Raw genomic sequence first — 16,708 nt, 5'->3', positions numbered from 1 at the left:
AACAAAACAAAAAAAGAAAGAAAGAAAGAAAAAGAAGGACTGGCCTAGTTGAGACATAAAGAGTGACCAGAAGTGACCCAGGGTCTCTTCTTGGTAGAATCACAAATGTATGCCTCTGTTCAGGAAGGAGGGCTGACACTGGGCTTGGTGGTATCTGCCTGTATTACCAGCACTTGTGTAAGGCAGGAGGATCTTGAATTCAAGGCCAGCCTGGGACACACAGTGAGTTCCAGGCAAGCCTGGCCTACAACGAGGGTCTCACAAAAAAATTAAATTAAAGAAGAGGCAGCTGGGAGCTGGTGACTGATACCTGTAATCCTAGCTACTCAGGAGGCAGAGATCAGGAGGACTCTGGTTCAAAGCCAGCCCAGGCAAGTAGCTCAAGAGACCCTATCTCAAAAAAAACCCATCACAAGAAAAGGGTTGGTGGAGTGACTTAAGTGGTAGGCCCTGAGTTCAAACCCCAGTAGCAAAAAAAAAAGAAAAAAGAAAAGGCAGGGGTGGAGGTATGTTCCCTTCTTTCTCCTCCTGGGATCTCTCCACACCTCTCTGTGGCCAGAACTCAGCACCCTCCTGGCAGCCTTCTGTAGGACAGCCCAGAATCCTGACCACAATGAACCCACAGAGGAATGGGGCTTAGGGCCAGTCCAGATATGCAAAACTGGATCTATTTATAAAACTGTGGCAATTCTTGGGACAGAGCCCTATTTGGGGTTGACAATCTCACAGAAAGAGACACCTGATAATAAAGACAGTAACTGTGATCGGGGACTTCCAATGTGCCAAGGCCTGGGGACACATTGCATTGAATCCTCAACCCCACCCATATAATTCTCATTAAACACATGACAAAATTTAGGCTTAAAAATGGTACACTACCAGTGGCTTACACCTGTAATCCTAGCTACTCGGAACGCAGAGATCAGGAGGATCATGGTTGGAAGCCAGCCCCAGGCAAATAGTTCAGGAGACCCTATCTTGAAAAAACCCTTCATAAAAAAGGGCTGATAGAGTGGCTCAAGTGGTAGAGAACCTGCCTTGTAAGGTTGTAAAGCTCTGAGTTCTAAACCCCAGTGCCACCAAAAAAAAAATTGTACAACTGGGCTGGGCACATTGGGTCATGCTTTTAATCCTAGCTACTTTAGGATCGAGGATCAAGGCCTGCCTGGCCCATCTCCAAAATAACCAGAGCAAAATGTACTGGAGGTGTGGCTCAAGCAATAGAGCAAATGCTTTTCAAGTGTGAAGCCCTCTGTGAATTTGATAAACTGCAGACTGGAAATACTTGTAACGAGAGTTGTATCTGTACTGAATGTGTACACGTATTTGTTCCACGTCATTATTCTCAAAAGAAAAACAAGGCTGGAGGCATAGCTCAAGCGGTAGAGTGCCTGCCTAGCAAGCACAAGATCCTGAGTTCAAATCCCAGTACAGCAAAAAAAAAAACCCACAAATGTTTAGATAGCATTTATATCACATGACAGATATCATAAGTAATACAGAATTGTTTAAGGGGCTGGAAGTATTAAGTATGTGCCTAGAGAGTGTGAGGCCCTGGGTTTGATCCCCAGCACTGAGAATATGTATACATATATCTGTATATACATATATGATTTGTTTATATATTAATGCATTGATAGTTTATATAAATACAGGTAATGACTGACAGTATTTACTACAACATCTTATATAAAGGATCTGAATGTTTGCGGATTCTGGTATCCACAGAGGTCTTGGAACCAGTCCTTCACAGATATTAAAGATGACTATAGTCATAAAAGAGGCCAGCAGGAGGCCAAAATTGTCTCTTGCCTTTCTTTCTCCCACTTTTGCCTGGGCTGTCCTCAGATTGGGATTCTTTCTTTCCACCTCACCAGTACAGGCGTGCACTGCCTTGCTCTGCCCAACTTGCTTTATTAATTTTTTTCAAAAGTCACAGAAGAGATGAATCTAGAAGCAAGAGGAAGGGCTGAGTATAAGGAGAAAATGGTGGTGGAGTCTAAGGGTCAGATGCTAATCCAGAGGTGAAAAGGAATGGAATACCTCACAAAAAAAAGTTGGCAATTGAGGCAGGACTCATCTCTGAGAAATCAGGAGGTCCCAGAAAAAATATCTCAGAGGAGCAAGGGGAAACCACAATAATAGGGTCACTTGCTGATATTCTTCCGGAATGCTATCGCCGCCCAAAAGTAGCTTCCACCCATTATCTTTGCCTGAGCTAAGAGGGACAGAAAAGGGGACACGGAGACACAGAGAGAGGAGAGACTGCGGAGTCTTAGTTTTCAGGGCTCTACACTTGCAGTTTGCTAGGGCATGTACTGTAGAGCGTCTTTGGTGGACAATGGATTTGGAGGAAGACAAGCTGCAACGCGAGAACATTTTTATTAATTTCTGGGCAGCTGCCTAAACGCATCTTCCAAGAAAGATACCGGTTCTTCTCACCTAACTTGTTGGGTGTCCTTTTCTCACTCTAAATATTCACTTTAATACCTAAGGAGTGCCAAAATTGGATGAGCGTTTGAGCCCACAAATGCAGATCAGCCCTTGGGAAACACAAGTGCATCTTTCCCACGCCCCCTCCCCTGCGGTCCCACACCTGACTCTGACTCCACAATGCTCTCAGCCACCCAAATCGAGTGCCTGCCTGTAGAGAACTCCATTTCCCATCAACCTCTTCGCTCTACACCTGACGCCTACGTTTCCGTCCTGCCTGACACCGCCTACTCCTACCCCAGGCCCCTCCCCCTGCCCTTCAGTTCCCGCCTTTCGCTTTACGTCATTAAGCCCTCTTACGCAAGGCACCGCCCACTCATCCGAGGCCTCCGGGAGGAGGCGTGGCTCTCTCGCGCAATCATGAGGCTCATTGGCTAGTCGTCATCTGTGGGGCGTGGCTACGGGAGCCCGGCAGGCACGTTCCGAAACGCTGCTGGGGCGGCGGCGGCGGCGGTGGCGGCAAAGGATGCACCCGGCAGGCTTGGCGGCAGCGGCGGGGACGCCCCGGCTGCGTAAGTGGCGTACGTGGCCAGCCGAGGAGCTCGGGCGGGCAGGGGCGTGGCGGGACCGTAGCGGCAGTTAGCGAGGTCACTGCAGGTCGGAGGTCACGAGATCGAAGATCTGGACCTTCGAGGTGCGGACAGCACAGGGATGCCAGGTCCGGGTAGGGGGCATTGTGGGTAGATTCTTTAGGAAATTCCTTTACATGAAAACAACTTGGGGTTAGGATAGTGTGTGAAGTGCAGAGAACGCGACTTTCATTCATTTGCAGTTGGCGATCTGCCCTTCCCCGCTCCCCACCCTTCCGTGGCTCCCCAGTGCCCACGAGCTGTCGCGCACGCTCCATAGTAGGGCCTTCGTGGCCTCCGTGAGAGGGTAGAGCCACGTCTACCCCTCATTTAAGATCTGAAGCTGTATTTATTGTACTGCTAACCTCCTTTTCCCAACTTTGAATTTGTGTCTCTTTAGATTCCTCTTTGTCTCCATACGTGCGCTGTGCGTTTTCATTTATTCATTCAGCACTCCCCTTTGTGCCAGGCACTGTGCTGGAATTCGGGTACCCAGCAGTAACCAACATAGCACTGACCCGTGCTATCTTCTTACAGCTTCAGGGGGAAGACAGCCACTAAAGTGGGAAGGAAGTAATTCAGCACGATCATTTGGGGAGTAATAGGGATGTACAGAGAGTAATCCGGGATGTGAGTAGGACATGAGACAACCTCTCTTTTCAGGGAGAAGCTGATGTGCTGTTTCTCCCTCCAGTATTAGTAAGGTGCCCGGCTGGCCCTGTGGTGGGGGGTGCAGGGGATACAGCAGTGGCCCAATGGTGCTTGCTTCTGTCCACATGGAGCTGCTGGCACATGGTGATGGTGGAGTAAGCAGTTGTGATTATGGAAGCTCAGGGGAGGCACACAGAGGCACAGGCAAGGGGCACTGGGGCTGGGACAGAGGCGTTGTGGGAGCCCAGAGGCCTGGAGCCTTCAATGTCTACACATCCTGGAAGAGGATACATCTAATTTTGATGAATGACCCAGAAGAGGATGGTGATGAGAGGGAAGGCCTCAAGAAAGAAGCATTTGAGCAATGTTACTTAAATGGGGACTAGTGGAGTGGCTCAAGTGGTAGAGTGCCTGCCCTGGCAAGAGTGAGGCCCTGTGTTCAAACCCCAATACTTCCAAAAAAAAAAAAATGTCACTCGAGTAGGACATTTGAAGGCACTGACAGAGGGAAGGTATTCCGAGATGATGGCACTGTATGTCAAAAGTCTGTGGGGAGTCAGGTGTGGTGGTGCACACCTGTAGTCCCAGCTGTCAGGAGGCTGAGGCAGGAGGATAGAGTTCAAGGCCAGCCTGGGATACTTAGTGAAAGCCTGTCTCAAAATAAAAAATAAAGGATTGGGGATGTAGCTCAGTGGTATAGTGCTTAACTACTTTGTACATGCCTGGATTTAATCCGCAGAACTGGGGGGCTGAGAGAACCTGTGGATGCAAAGAATATGCCAGAGCCAGGGCCAGGGCCTGAGAGACCTTGAGGCTGGGGTGGGTGGCTGGTAAGGCCTGGTAACACAGGCCCTAGGAGGCTTTTGGATTTGGTTCTCAGCACAATGAGTACTGTGAGTAGAGAGGGATATGATTTATTTCTATTTAAAAGTATCATAGACCACCCAGTGGAGAGAGGGTTGGTGGGACTGAGACTAGGTGGGAGATGACAGTCTCAGAGCAGGGAGGGTAACACTGGGCCCCAGTAGGCAAACCGGTAAACAATTGACTGGATATCAGACAGAGGGGAACCAGGAGTTTGGACACAGAGATAAGGCCCAGGTTGCAGCCAGAGGGAGTTCTAGAAGTGGCCAGACCTGGGGCTAGAGCCAAGAGACCAATAGTGGCTAGAGATGGAGCCCAGAAGCCAGAGGCACACTGGCTGCAAGAGCAGCTATGGGTGAGATTGCTCTAGGTGACAGGCAGAAAATGAGGGCAAGGGTGGAAAACTGGGTCACACATTTCAGGGAGCTGGAAAGGGACCAATCAGGAGACCGTTAGCTTCACAAAGGCAGAAAAAAAAATTTTTTTTTTTTTTGGTGGGATTGGGGTTTGAATTCAGGACTTTGCACTTCCAAGGCAGGCATTCCTCCACTTGAGCCACATCTCCAGTCCATTTTTGCTCTCATTATTTTGTAGATGGGGATCTTGTGAACTATTTGCCCAGGCTGGCCTCGAACCGTAATCCTCCTGATCTCAGCCTCCCAAGTAACTAGATTACTGGCATGAGCCACTGGATCCCTGCTGCATTTGTCTTTTAATCCATTGCAGTGGCCACTGCGCCTACAGTAGGGAGGTTATATAGGTAAGAGAAACCGGTATGGTTGGTGTTGCAGAAACAGAGAGTTGGAGGTTGGCATTTGGGGCAGAACCACCAAATCCTGATGAGGACTTGAGTCAGGTAAGAGTGGAACAATGGCCAAGGCCTTGACAGTGTAGACAGGCACTTAGGAGGCCAGGTGACAGAGAACCCCATATACCAAGGGCTGAGGGAGTGACAGGGAAGGAGGAAGACTTGCACTGGACTTTCAGGAAGCAGTGGGAGAGGGACATAGGGCCTCTGCAGCTTGCTTTGAGATTGAAACTATCTGGATCTGTCTGATTCCAAATTACAAAAAAAAAAAATTGACATGCTGGGCACCATTGGCTCACACCTGTAATCCTAGCTACTCAGGAGGCAGAAATCAGGTGAATCATAGTTCAAAGCCAGCCCAGGCAAATAGTTTGAGAGACCCTATCTTGAAAATACGCATCACAAGAAAATAAAGGGCTGGTGGAGTGGCTCAAGGTGTAGGCCCTGAGTTCAAACCCCAGTACCACAAAGAAAAAAAAAAAAAAAAGCAACTGACAGGAAGGAGCTAGGGATGCAGCTCAGAAGTAGAGTGCTTGCCTAGCTCCATCAAAAAAAAAAAAGAAAGAAATTGAGGGCTGGGGACATAGCTCAAAGTCTTAGAACACCTGTTTAGCAAGTGCAAGGCCCTGAGTTCAAACTCCAGCACTGCTCCCCTCCAAAAAAATGGCCTGAAATGGAGAGGAAGAGTTGTAGGCTGATAATTGATAAGTAACATGGACTGGCCACCTTTTTGTGACTCTGAGCAGTTTGTGACTGTCACTTTGCCTCACACCAGCCCTGCCCAGCAGAACAGTTAACGCCATACTACAGAGGAGAGAATTGTCCCCCGGGCAGCAGTAGTACTCGGCACACAGGACATGCTTTGTGTTTGCTCAGGGCATGGAGCCATAGTACTCCCTGAGTCTTCCCCATCCCCACTGACAGCACCCCCCAACCACTCCACTACTCAAACCAGAGACTGGGAAGACAGCACTGATTCCTCCCAGTTTCTGTACCCTAGCAGAGCACACCTGGGAGAACTCTCCAGAAACAGCTCATCTCTCTGCCCACCTTTCCCTGTTCATCCTGGTTCCCTACCTAGGCCACCTCATAGCCTCCTTTCCTTTCTCTCCCTGTCCCCCACATACACACACACCAATTGGTTTTCCCCATGAAGCCAGGGGAAACTTGCAAACACTTGTGGGGTTTTGTTTTTGTTTTTTATGGCACCTGGGATGGAACTCTGAGCTTCATGCATGTCAGGCAAGTGCTGTACTACTGAGCCACACATCAGCCCCAGCCTTTTACAAACTCTTGAAACTGGCTGTGCCTCTTATCTTGGGTCTGAGCCTCTTTGAGCTCACTTTTCTCCTCTGTAAAATGGAGGTGATAATAACATCAGAGGAAATGAGTTAGTTGTGAGACTAAATGAGTCAAGCCAGGGTCTTTCACCTGAGGCCTGGCATAGGAAAGAGCTCCATCAGAGTTTTGGGGAGGGGAGGTTTTTTGGTGGTACTGGGGTTTGAACTCGGCCTCATGCTTGGTAGGCAGGCACTCTACCATGTGAGCCACTCCACCAGCCTCCATCAGGGTTTAATGATCGCAATATTTATCACACAGCCCTGGGCTGGACTTCTGCTCAATCAGTCACTCAGTGTGACTATTTGCACAAGTCATTTAGCTGCCTGGGCCTTGTTACCCGCATCTGTAAAGTGGGGTGGCACATTATTCATTCAGCAGGTGCGTATCAAGAGCCTTCTCCAGATCTGTGAACACAGTGAAGTTCCTCACCCTGGCGGGCTCACAGAGACAACGAACAAAATAAAGGCACTGTTGGCTGGTGCTGAGTTTGAGTACATACATGAAGCAGGAATTGGGGGTGGGAGTGCTGCAAAGGGAGGAGCAGATGTAGATAGAATGGTGGAGGAAGGCCCCACTCAGCAAGACCAGGAGGGAGTCCTGACGGTATGGGGGGAGAGCACAGCAGAGGCACAGGTAGTGTAGAGTCCTGAGGTGGGAGTTGCTAGGTGTGTCTGGTGAGCACTGAGAGGCAAATGAACCCGAGGGAGAGTCTGGAAGGAGATGGGGACAGAGACCTTGTTTGTAATAGGCTTGGTACAGGATTTTGTGCACCGTAGGACAGTAGTTATAAACATCATCGTGTTATTTGGATGGATGGACAGATGGCAGGCACCTGACAGCCCATCTAACATCACAACCAGTGTTCTCTTTTGGTGACACTGCCCCCAGCTGTGGTGGGAGCAGGAGGGAGAACTGCAGAGTAAATGAGCTCCCTGCCCTCTTCCCCACAGCCTCCAAGCGAAGGGTCCCAGTGTCCCAACCGGGCATGGCTGACCCCCACCAGCTTTTTGATGACACAAGTTCTTCCCAGAGCAGAGGCTATGGGGCCGCGCGGGCACCTGGAGGCCTGGGCTACCCTGCTGCCTCAGTGTCGCCCCAGCCCACCTTCCTGGCGGACCCTGTGTCCAACATGGCCATGGTCTACGGGAGCAGCCTGGCAGCACAGGGCAAGGAGCTAGTGGACAAGAATGTAAGTGGTGGGGGCTGGTGGGAGTTAGGGTTAGGCAGGGGTCATGGAGCCTCAGGCTTGAGTTCTGCCTCCACAGATTGACCGCTTTATCCCTGTCACCAAGCTCAAGTATTACTTCGCTGTGGACACTATGTATGTGGGCAAAAAGCTGGGCCTGCTCGTCTTCCCCTACCTGCACCAGGTCAGCACCACCAACCAAGGGGCTGGAGCTGGGGGTCGGGGGTTGGGCCTGTAAGCAGGGCGGGAGAGCCCTGCTCTGGGGGTCCTCCCACTCCCCCGTTCTCCCCACAGGACTGGGAGGTACAGTACCAGCAGGACAACCCAGTGGCCCCACGCTTTGATGTCAACGCTCCAGACCTCTACATTCCAGGTCTCACCCAACCTCTTCCACCACCCCCTCCTCCCTCTGACTGGGCAGGTCTGGGGCAGGGGGTTTGGGTACCCAAGATGGCCCTTCCTCCTCTGACCAGCATCTGTGTCTGCCTCCCACAGCGATGGCTTTCATTACCTACATCTTGGTAGCTGGCCTTGCACTAGGGACCCAGGACAGGTAAGGGAGGCCTGGGGCAGGAGGGTAGGCAAGGGGTGGAGGGCCACAGGCTGCTCAAGAAGGTTCCCCTCAGGCTGGCGGAGTGGCTTAAGTGGTAGAGCACCTGCCTAGCAAACGTGAGGCCCTGAGTTCAAAAGAAGGTTCCCCTCTTGTAGAACAGCCCCACCTTGTTTCCAGTTGGCCCAAGACAGCCCTGTCACTCGATGTCACCCTTGCCTCATCCCTCTCCTCTCCCACCCATGTGCCCATCACCACCCTGTGGTGGGACACCCTTTAAATTCACCCTTCCTCTTGGCCTGCATCCCAGTTCTGTCCTCATCCTCACCCTTCCTTCAAAAACCTGCCTTCACCCCCTCACCCTCAATACAGCAGCAGCCAGAACAGGCCTGTGCCATCCAGCTGTCCACAGCTCCCAGACCCAGAACCTACCACTGCCTAAACTCCTTGCTCACCCTGCCCTGCTGCTTTAGTCCCCTCTCTCCATCTCCAGGTCTCCTCAGGGCCTTTGCACATCGGTTTCCCTGACTGAGGAGTATGTTCCTCCCCTAAGTCACTTGCCCCAGCACCTGCTCATTCATCCTGCCTACCACTTAGTGTCATTTCCTCACCCCAGACTGGGTCAGGCCCCCACCTCTCCTAGTCCCTGCTCCTTTCCTCTGTGGCACTGAAAACACGTGTCATCAGAACCAGTTGATTAGCTGGGTGCTGGTGGCTCACACTTGTAATCCTAGCTACTCAGGAGGCAGAGATCAGGAGGATCATGGCTGGAAGCCAGCCTGGACAAATAGTTTGCAAGACCCTATCTCAAAGAAACCCATCACAAAAAAAGGGCTGGCAGAGTGGCTCAAGCAGTAAGAGTGCCTGCCTAGCAAGCGTGAGGTCCTGAGGCTCCACCAGCTCCTTACTCTTAAAGGCATCAGTTCAGCATTCCTCTTCTAGGAATCTCCCTCCTGTTCCCCCATCCCAGCCCTGACTGCTTGGGGTGTTACTGTCTGGGGACAGGACTGCCTTGGGACCTCCATGAGGACAAGCCCAGATCCATCTTGGTCCCTGCTGGGTCTCCAGTGCCCCTTAACACAGGGATGTCTCAGGTGATGCTGAGGAGGTCTGAGCCAATGGCCAGGTGACAACTTGGGTGTCAGGTTGAGTGTTGGTCTGGCAGGTTCTCCCCCGACCTCCTGGGGCTACAGGCAAGCTCCGCGCTGGCCTGGCTCACCGTGGAAGTCCTGGCCATCCTGCTCAGCCTCTACCTGGTCACTGTCAACACTGACCTCACCACCATCGACCTGGTGGCCTTCTTAGGCTATAAATATGTTGGGTAAGTACCCCCTAACCTGCCTGCCAGCCCCAGCCCTCTGGCCTCCTCCTCAGACCTGCCTTCCCCTTTCCCTCCCCACAGGATGATTGGTGGGGTCCTCATGGGCCTACTCTTCGGGAAGATTGGCTACTACCTGGTGCTGGGCTGGTGCTGCGTGTCCATCTTTGTGTTCATGGTGAGCAGGGGCTCAGGGCCAGTGAGGCTGAGGCCACGGGCCTCCTGGGCTATCTCCCTGGGGCAGCGGAGTAGAGGGTGTTAGGGAATTTAGACCAGTGCCACATTAGTGAGCTGTGGGGCCTAGCAGGGAAGGGGGTGTCCAAGCTGGGGCCTGGAATAGAAGCAGAGCCAGCCAGGGTGCTGGGAACTAGGGATACCCAACATGCAGGCTCCAGGCTGGGCTGTTTCTGTCTCTCTCTCTCTCTCTTACACATTACTGGTCTTTGAACTAAGGGCCTCCCACTTGCTAGGCAGGTGCTCTACCTCCTTGAACCACTTCACCAGCCCTATTCCCTTTATATGCTGAGCTTCCCCACCAAAATGTTCTTGGAAGGAGATTCCCAGAGGATCCTTCCAGCTGGAGTAGGGGTGCTGGTTAAGGGGACTGGGGACTTCCAGTCTTGGAATGACCCCAAGCTTCACTGGATTCAGGGCAAATCACTCTTTCCCCATTGCAGTCCTGGGGCTTGAACTCGGCCTCACACTTGCTAGGCAGGTGCTCTACTGCTTGCCCCACTCCTCCAGGCCCAAGTTTTCCCATTTGAGACAATGGAATGACTGTACTTCAGGGTCTTGGGAAGATTCAGAGCGAGCCATGAGTAAAAGGCAGAGGGCAAACCCTGGCGGTTGTGGACTAAATCTGACCCACAGGCAAAAATCTCTGATGTCATCATTTAAAAGTTAAAATAAATAAACAAAGCGGGGTGTGGTGTGGCGCACCTGTAATCCCAGCTCTGGGAAGCTGAGACAGGAGGATCTTGGGTTCAAGGCTAGCCTGGGCTACATAGTGAAACCCTGCCTCCAGAAAAAAAAAAGAAAAAGAAAAATTGTCATCTGGAAGTTTGGGCTTGTAGCTCAGAGGTAGAATAAAGCTTGCCTAGCATGTGTGGGGTCCTGGGATCCATCTCCAGAATGGCAAAAAAAAAAAAAAAAGCCATCTGGCCAATATAAGGAGGAACATGAGCTGCTTCAGACGGGGTGTTCTGACGTCCCCCGCTCACTTGGGGCCTTTGAGTCTTGAACTCTATGTTGCTCACGGGGCGTGGGGAGGAGGAATTCACAGGGTCCCCAGGAGCATGAACTGGGGGCTGCAGAGGGGCGGGATTTGGCCCAGGAAGCTAGCAGTATGTCCAGCCTGCATCCCTTCACCCCGGTCTCCCGCTGCCCCCCAGATCCGGACGCTGCGGCTGAAGATCCTGGCCGAGGCCGCGGCAGAAGGGGTGCCTGTGCGCGGGGCGCGGAACCAGCTGCGCATGTACCTGACCATGGCGGTGGCGGCGGCGCAGCCCCTGCTGATGTACTGGCTCACCTTCCACCTGGTGCGGTGAGAGGCCCCGCCCCCAGCCGCCGCCCGCAGACTCATCTCGCCCGCCCGGGCCGCCCGCATCCCGCGACCCCCTCCCCGCCAAGGTGCTGACGTCTGTCTCCAGCTGCACAGCGGAAACAATAAACCTGATGCGCTTGCTGGGCCTCCGCTGCTTAGCGGCTCGCGGGCGGGGCGGGGCGGGGCGGGGCGGGGCGGGGCGGGGCGGGCGCGGTGACCGGCAGGGGGCGCCCGCGAGCGGCGAGCAGACACTGGGAACCGTGGCTCCAAGGTTTAATGGCCCTGCCCGCCCGCTGTCAGTGGGGCGCCTCCTTGCCCTTCTTCTTCTCCTTTTCCACCTTGGGCTTCTTGGCCTTGTCCGCGGCGCGTTCACGCTGCTTGCAGCCGGCAGCATGGGGCTGTGGGCCGAGGGGGTCGGGCGGGAAAGAAGAGAGATGGCCCGGCTGGGAGTGGGCACCGCGCCCACCCGCCCCAGCGCGGCGACTTTGACCCTGACCGTGGCCAGCCCCTTACCTTGCCCTCCGCCTCCGAGTCGCTGGAGCTGCTGCTGCTGCTGCTGGAGTCTGAGGAGCTGCCGTGGCCATGCTAGATGCGGGGGAGGGGACAGTGAGGGCAGGGACGCCTTATCCAGCCCCCCGCCCCAGGTTGGAAGGCTGAGGTGCGCAAGGCGCTAGGACCAAAGCCAACCCCCCCGGGGTGTGCCCGGTGGTGAGGCGACTTACCCTTAGGTTCTGAGCTGCGCCTGCCTCTGGCCCGCCCTGAGCTTTGGGGGGACTGTGCTTGGGGTCTCCCACCTGGCCTGCCCCCTCCGGCTTCTTGGGAGTGGAGTCCAGGGCTGCAGAGAGAAGAGAAGTTCAGTGGGTGTCTCAGGCCTCCTTGGCGGCCCCTGGACTTGAGTCTGGAGTCACCATTACACCACACCCCACCACACCAGAAGCACACCTGCCGACAGGTCAAACTCCATGGTGGTGAGAGGTGTGTCTGCAGGACCAGGAGGGCTTAAGCAGTGCCTAGGAGGAGGAGCAGCCCAATCTGCCCGCCCCCGGAATTTTGAGGAGTGCCACCCTCCCGACCTTTGTCCCCCGCGGGAAGTTCTTTAGCTCTGACTCACCGCCCTCCCCTGACCTCACCCAGTCTTTCTGTGGGAAATGGGAGCAGGGGAGATGGTTGGCGGCCTGCCGGCTGCCTTGGCAAGGGAGGGGGCTCTGGCTAGGGGTGGGAGTTGGGGGGAGCTGCAAATTTCTGGGGAAAGGATTGAGAACTGTGATCAACTTCCCTCCAGAAAGGGCGGGGGAAGAGCCCTCCCTATGCCACCATATAGCACGCACACACAGTGGGTCCTCCTGCCTGCTGTAGCAACCATCAGTCCTGCTCTGGCCTAGAGAAGCAGTGTCCCGGGGTTAATGAGGCCAGACTAGACGTAGCTGCTTGCTGGCTTCCAGGTCCAGCTGTGGCTGCTTCAGCCCATCTGTAAATGACACCTGGCCTAGAATGATGTGAGAGTCGATGGGTGCCTGGGACTGAGTGAGTGCTTATGACAGAATGGGTTTGGTTTTGTTATAGCAAAAGCAGGTGTGTTAGTTTGGGCTGCTATTAAAAAAACAATATATATATATATTATATATATATAACAAATACACTATCATAGACGGTATGGCTTAAACAGCCACTTTTTTCTCAGAGTCCTGGAGGCTGGGAGCCCAAGGCCAGGTGCCTTGCATACCCATAAGACATTAAGGGCACTAATTCCATTCCAGAAACCTCCACCTTTGTGGTCTGATTACCTCCTAAAGGTCCTACTTCCAACGTGTGAATTTTGAGGGCACAGGCAGTCCATAACACCTGGCTTTTCTTGTTTGTGTTGCTGGGAATTGAACCAGGGTCTTGCACATACTAGGCAGTCACTCTACCACTTTGAGCTACACTCGCAGTCATTTTTTGTTCTTGGTGGTGGTGATGTTTGTTTTTGGCAGTACTCAAGGCCTCACGCTTGCTAGGCAGGTGCTCTACCACTTGAACCACTCTGCCAGCCCTTTGTTTTTGTTTTTGAGACAGGGTCTTGCAGCTACCTTTGCCCAGGTTGGCCTTGAATTTGAGATCCTCCTGCCTCTACCTACTGCGTAGCTGGAATTCAGGTGTGTGCCACCACACCTGGCTATAACAGTAGGTATTATTACCAGGGTGGTGCACATCTATAATCCCAGCACTCAGGAAGCTGAAGGAGGAAGAGGGCAAACTCAAGGCCAGCCTGAGCTACATACACATACAGTCTTTAAAAGAAAGAAAAGAGGTATTGTTAGTCTGTTCTACAGATGAGAAAACTGAGGGGTGACTTATCACAAGGGCAACAGCACAGAGACTTAGCCCAGGATTCAAACCCAGGCAGTGTGGCTTTGTCACATCCTGGAGGACTCTAAGCAGAAGAGACAGCCAGTTGAGTCCTGCCTTGCCTCCCCTGGATCAGCTCAGGTCAGACTGGGAGACAGGGTCTCATTATGTAATCCAGGCTGGCCTTGAACTCTCAGTTCTCCTACCTAATTTGTTTTTTGTTTTAAAATAATTCATAGCCAGGCGTGGGCGGCTCACACCTGTAGTTCTTGCTACTTGGAAGGCTGAGACCTGGAAGATTGATATTCAAGGCCAGCCCAGGCAAACAGCTGAGAGAGCCCATCTCCAAAATAACCAGAACAAAAGAGACTCAAGGTGTAGCTCAAGTGGTAGAGCTCCTGTTTTGCAAGTGCCAATATAACCTAGTCCCACTAAAAAAAAAAAGATAATACATATATTTTTAAAAGAAATACAGATGGATGTGTGCCTGCAGTTCCAGCTAGCTATCTGGGAAGTTAGCAGGAGGATCGTTTGAGGTCAGGCTGGGTAACAACAAGGCCCTGTCACAACAACAACAACAACAAAACAAGGAGAAATAGAGCAGGAAAGAGGAGTAGATAATAATTATGTGGTATGTTGGGGAGGGGTTGGATTTTAAAGGCACCATGGAAAGACTCATTTACATTTTTTGTTTGTTTTCTGTTGGACAGGGTTAGGGTTGTTGCCCAGGCTGACCTCAAATACCTGGCCTCTAGCAATCCTCCACCACCATCACCTCCTTCATAGTAGCTGGGAGTCCATCTAAGATACAGAGGTAGAATGTTCTAAGTAGAGGGCTAGCAAGTGCAAAGGCCCTGAGGCCTGTGTGTCCCAGGACCTGGAAGGAAGTCAATGTGAAAGAACAGGAGGTTGGTGGAGATAGAGAGCAAAGGTGAGGCAGGGCAGGTTGGGGACTTGTAAATTAGAGATCTTCCTCACCCTGAGGGGAAGGGGTAAACAATGATTGTGGCTATGCCTGCAGCTGTGTGCAGATTGAAGAGAAAGTGTGTTTCTGTTTTGCTCATCACCCAGACAGTGTGAGTCAACAAGGTTACCCTGGGGCAGAGAGGGTGCCGATGGCGGCTCAGAGCAGCAGCCTGACTAGGTGGTTCTCACCTACCCTTAGTGCTGTCTCTGGACAAATAAGGTAGCCACTCTGAACCTCTTATTTTCTCCTTCTGAAAAGAGGGAAACGCACCTCATAAGGCAAATGGTTTGCTGACTTCCTGCCACAGGTAAACAGATGCTCAGCAAATGTTAGTTTTTATTATTCTCAAACCCTCACAAAACTTGCACGTAGGATCCTCAAGTTACAGTTGTAGCATTTGGACCTGAAAATGGTACAGTTTCATGCCCAAGGTTAGCAGGTCATGGAGCAGGGTGAGAAGACATCGCTGCTTTTCTGCTGTGCTGGTTTCAGGGTGAGGAGGAAACACGGCCATGTCCTCCTGACTCCCATCCATAGTTGTATTAGAGTTTGCTCGGAAGCCTGGCATCCTTTAGAGACCAAAAGATGGAGGCTGAACAAGATGGTGCCACATCAAAGCACCAACTGGTGGGAGGCCAAAGCTGGTGAGTGTGCTTGGACCCACAAGGTCATGCAGAGACCCAGGCTCCTTCTGTCTTGTTGCTCTGCATGCATTTGGGTATTGCCTATGGAGGTAGCCCCCATCATCAGTGTCTCCCACTTATTGGGAAGGGAAAGGACAAGCAGAAGACGCAGGACACTTTTTTCTTCTAAGAGGACCTGACCTGAAGTAGCACACATCCATCTACCAGGACTTAAGACAGGTGGTCACATCCAACTGCAAGGGAGGCTGGGAAATATCACTCCTAGGTGGGCAGCCATGCCAACGGGGGGAAAAAAAAAAAACCCAGGTACCTCTTCTGGAGTGAAGGAGGAATGGACATAGGAGCTGTCTATTGCCACTGGCTTTTGGTGGCAGTGAGTGTCCCTTACTCCTTCACTCTGCCCAACCCAGATTTACAATGGCAGCCAATTAGCCTGGAAAAGTGGACACAGAAATGCTTGAGTGAGAACCAGAGAATCATGGGTGTGGCTGGGGGCATGGTTCACATGGTGGCAGAGCGCCTGCCTAGCAAGTGGACGGCCCTGAGTTCAAACTCCAGTACTGCCATGAGAGCTGTAAGAATGAGGACCAAAGACAAGAACATGGCTGGTCCTCTGCTCTGTGTAAAGTATTAGTTCCCTGCCATTCAGCTCTCAGCTGACATGGGTAACAGATCCAGAGACAGTAGCCTAGGTCTATCCTTCTCTGAAGGCCTCGCTTGACCCCATCCTCTCTTCACCAATGGACACAGGTCAGATGCAGGAGCTCCTGTTGGTCTTGGCACCTAATGGTTCTGCTTTCCCGTTGCATGCTGGTTATTTCTGCCTACAATGACTCAGTGCGAAAGGAGCAAACAGTGGCAGAATAGGCCTGCAGTAATACTGAAGTAGTTGCCTTGTGCCCATCCTCTACCACCTAAAGGACACGGACCCCCTCCAGGGGTCACCCCAACTGTGAGGTCTTTACTTCATCACTGAGACTTAGTAAAAAGTTCTGGTTGCTGACCCTGGTGGACAGGGAAGCCAAGATGCCATAGGGAAAAAGGGGTAAGGTGTTGGAAGGGACAGGCCTCCCCTTTGTGGGGGTCTCGTCTTCCTATGTGTCTGAGCAACACAGTTGATTGGAAAAGCAGTTGTGGCAAGGTTTAGTCTTTCCTGGAGTTTACAAGAACAGAGCACCCCAGTCCCATAAACATCGTAATCCCCGTTCTGGAATGTTTTCTTTGAAATCAACCACATCCCAGCAGATGGTGACCTTATGCACGCAGCATGCAGAAGACTCCTGTTCCTTTCTTATCAGACAAAAGCTCTGTACTAGCCTTTCACCATAACCAATCTTGCTCTGGCCCTTGATGTTCTGTGACACTGATAATCAGAAAACCTCTGGGAAGTGCCATGGAGCTGACAAGGCAGGTGGCTGTTCAGTTTAGGGTTGCTTTTATTCTATT

At 52.2% G+C, this 16,708-nt stretch overlaps 2 protein-coding genes across 5 annotated transcripts; one reads left to right on the top strand and one right to left on the bottom strand.

The window, feature by feature from the left end:
- The first annotated feature begins 2,869 nt into the window (after positions 1–2,869).
- Positions 2,870–11,463, top strand: Yif1b (Yip1 interacting factor homolog B, membrane trafficking protein). 4 transcript variants are annotated; one of them, XM_020178594.2, is made up of 8 exons: positions 2,870–3,005; positions 7,677–7,915; positions 7,992–8,096; positions 8,207–8,285; positions 8,408–8,465; positions 9,628–9,783; positions 9,865–9,958; positions 11,172–11,463. In XM_020178594.2, the coding sequence occupies exons 1-8, from the start codon at positions 2,960–2,962 to the stop codon at positions 11,325–11,327; spliced, it is 933 nt and encodes a 310-aa protein (XP_020034183.2). In that variant the 5' UTR covers positions 2,870–2,959; the 3' UTR covers positions 11,328–11,463. The 4 variants fall into 4 exon arrangements, with proteins under 4 accessions (XP_020034183.2, XP_020034182.2, XP_073913101.1 ...); XM_020178593.2 differs by having other exon boundaries at positions 2,875–3,014; XM_074057000.1 differs by having other exon boundaries at positions 2,990–3,127.
- A 116-nt stretch (positions 11,464–11,579) lies between these two features.
- Positions 11,580–12,419, bottom strand: LOC109695832 (uncharacterized). Its single transcript, XM_074058582.1, has 4 exons — positions 12,266–12,419; positions 12,046–12,158; positions 11,837–11,908; positions 11,580–11,721 (listed from the first exon to the last, which is right to left on the bottom strand). Exons 1-4 carry the CDS (start codon positions 12,285–12,287, stop codon positions 11,620–11,622), a joined length of 309 nt encoding a protein of 102 aa, XP_073914683.1. The 5' UTR covers positions 12,288–12,419; the 3' UTR covers positions 11,580–11,619.
- Positions 12,420–16,708: the final 4,289 nt, after the last annotated feature.

This window comes from Castor canadensis, chromosome 16 (genome assembly GCF_047511655.1).
Source record: "Castor canadensis chromosome 16, mCasCan1.hap1v2, whole genome shotgun sequence".
NCBI classification, from domain to species: Eukaryota; Metazoa; Chordata; class Mammalia; order Rodentia; family Castoridae; genus Castor; species Castor canadensis.
This window is presented reverse-complemented; position numbering and strand designations above follow the sequence as displayed.

Bases quoted from the DNA above. Each gene is read 5' to 3' on its own strand.
- Yif1b (XM_020178593.2), top strand. From the start codon at position 2,960: ATGCACCCGGCAGGCTTGGCGGCAGCGGCGGGGACGCCCCGGCTGCGT. The intron at 8,286-8,407 runs GTCTCACCCAAC...TGCCTCCCACAG, and splicing joins TCCAGACCTCTACATTCCAG to CGATGGCTTTCATTACCTAC. The intron at 9,959-11,171 runs GTGAGCAGGGGC...GCTGCCCCCCAG, and splicing joins TGTCCATCTTTGTGTTCATG to ATCCGGACGCTGCGGCTGAA.
- LOC109695832 (XM_074058582.1), bottom strand. From the start codon at position 12,287: ATGGAGTTTGACCTGTCGGCAG. The intron at 12,159-12,265 runs GTGTGCTTCTGG...TTCTCTCTGCAG, and splicing joins GGAGTTTGACCTGTCGGCAG to CCCTGGACTCCACTCCCAAG. The intron at 11,909-12,045 runs GTAAGTCGCCTC...CCCCGCATCTAG, and splicing joins GCGCAGCTCAGAACCTAAGG to CATGGCCACGGCAGCTCCTC.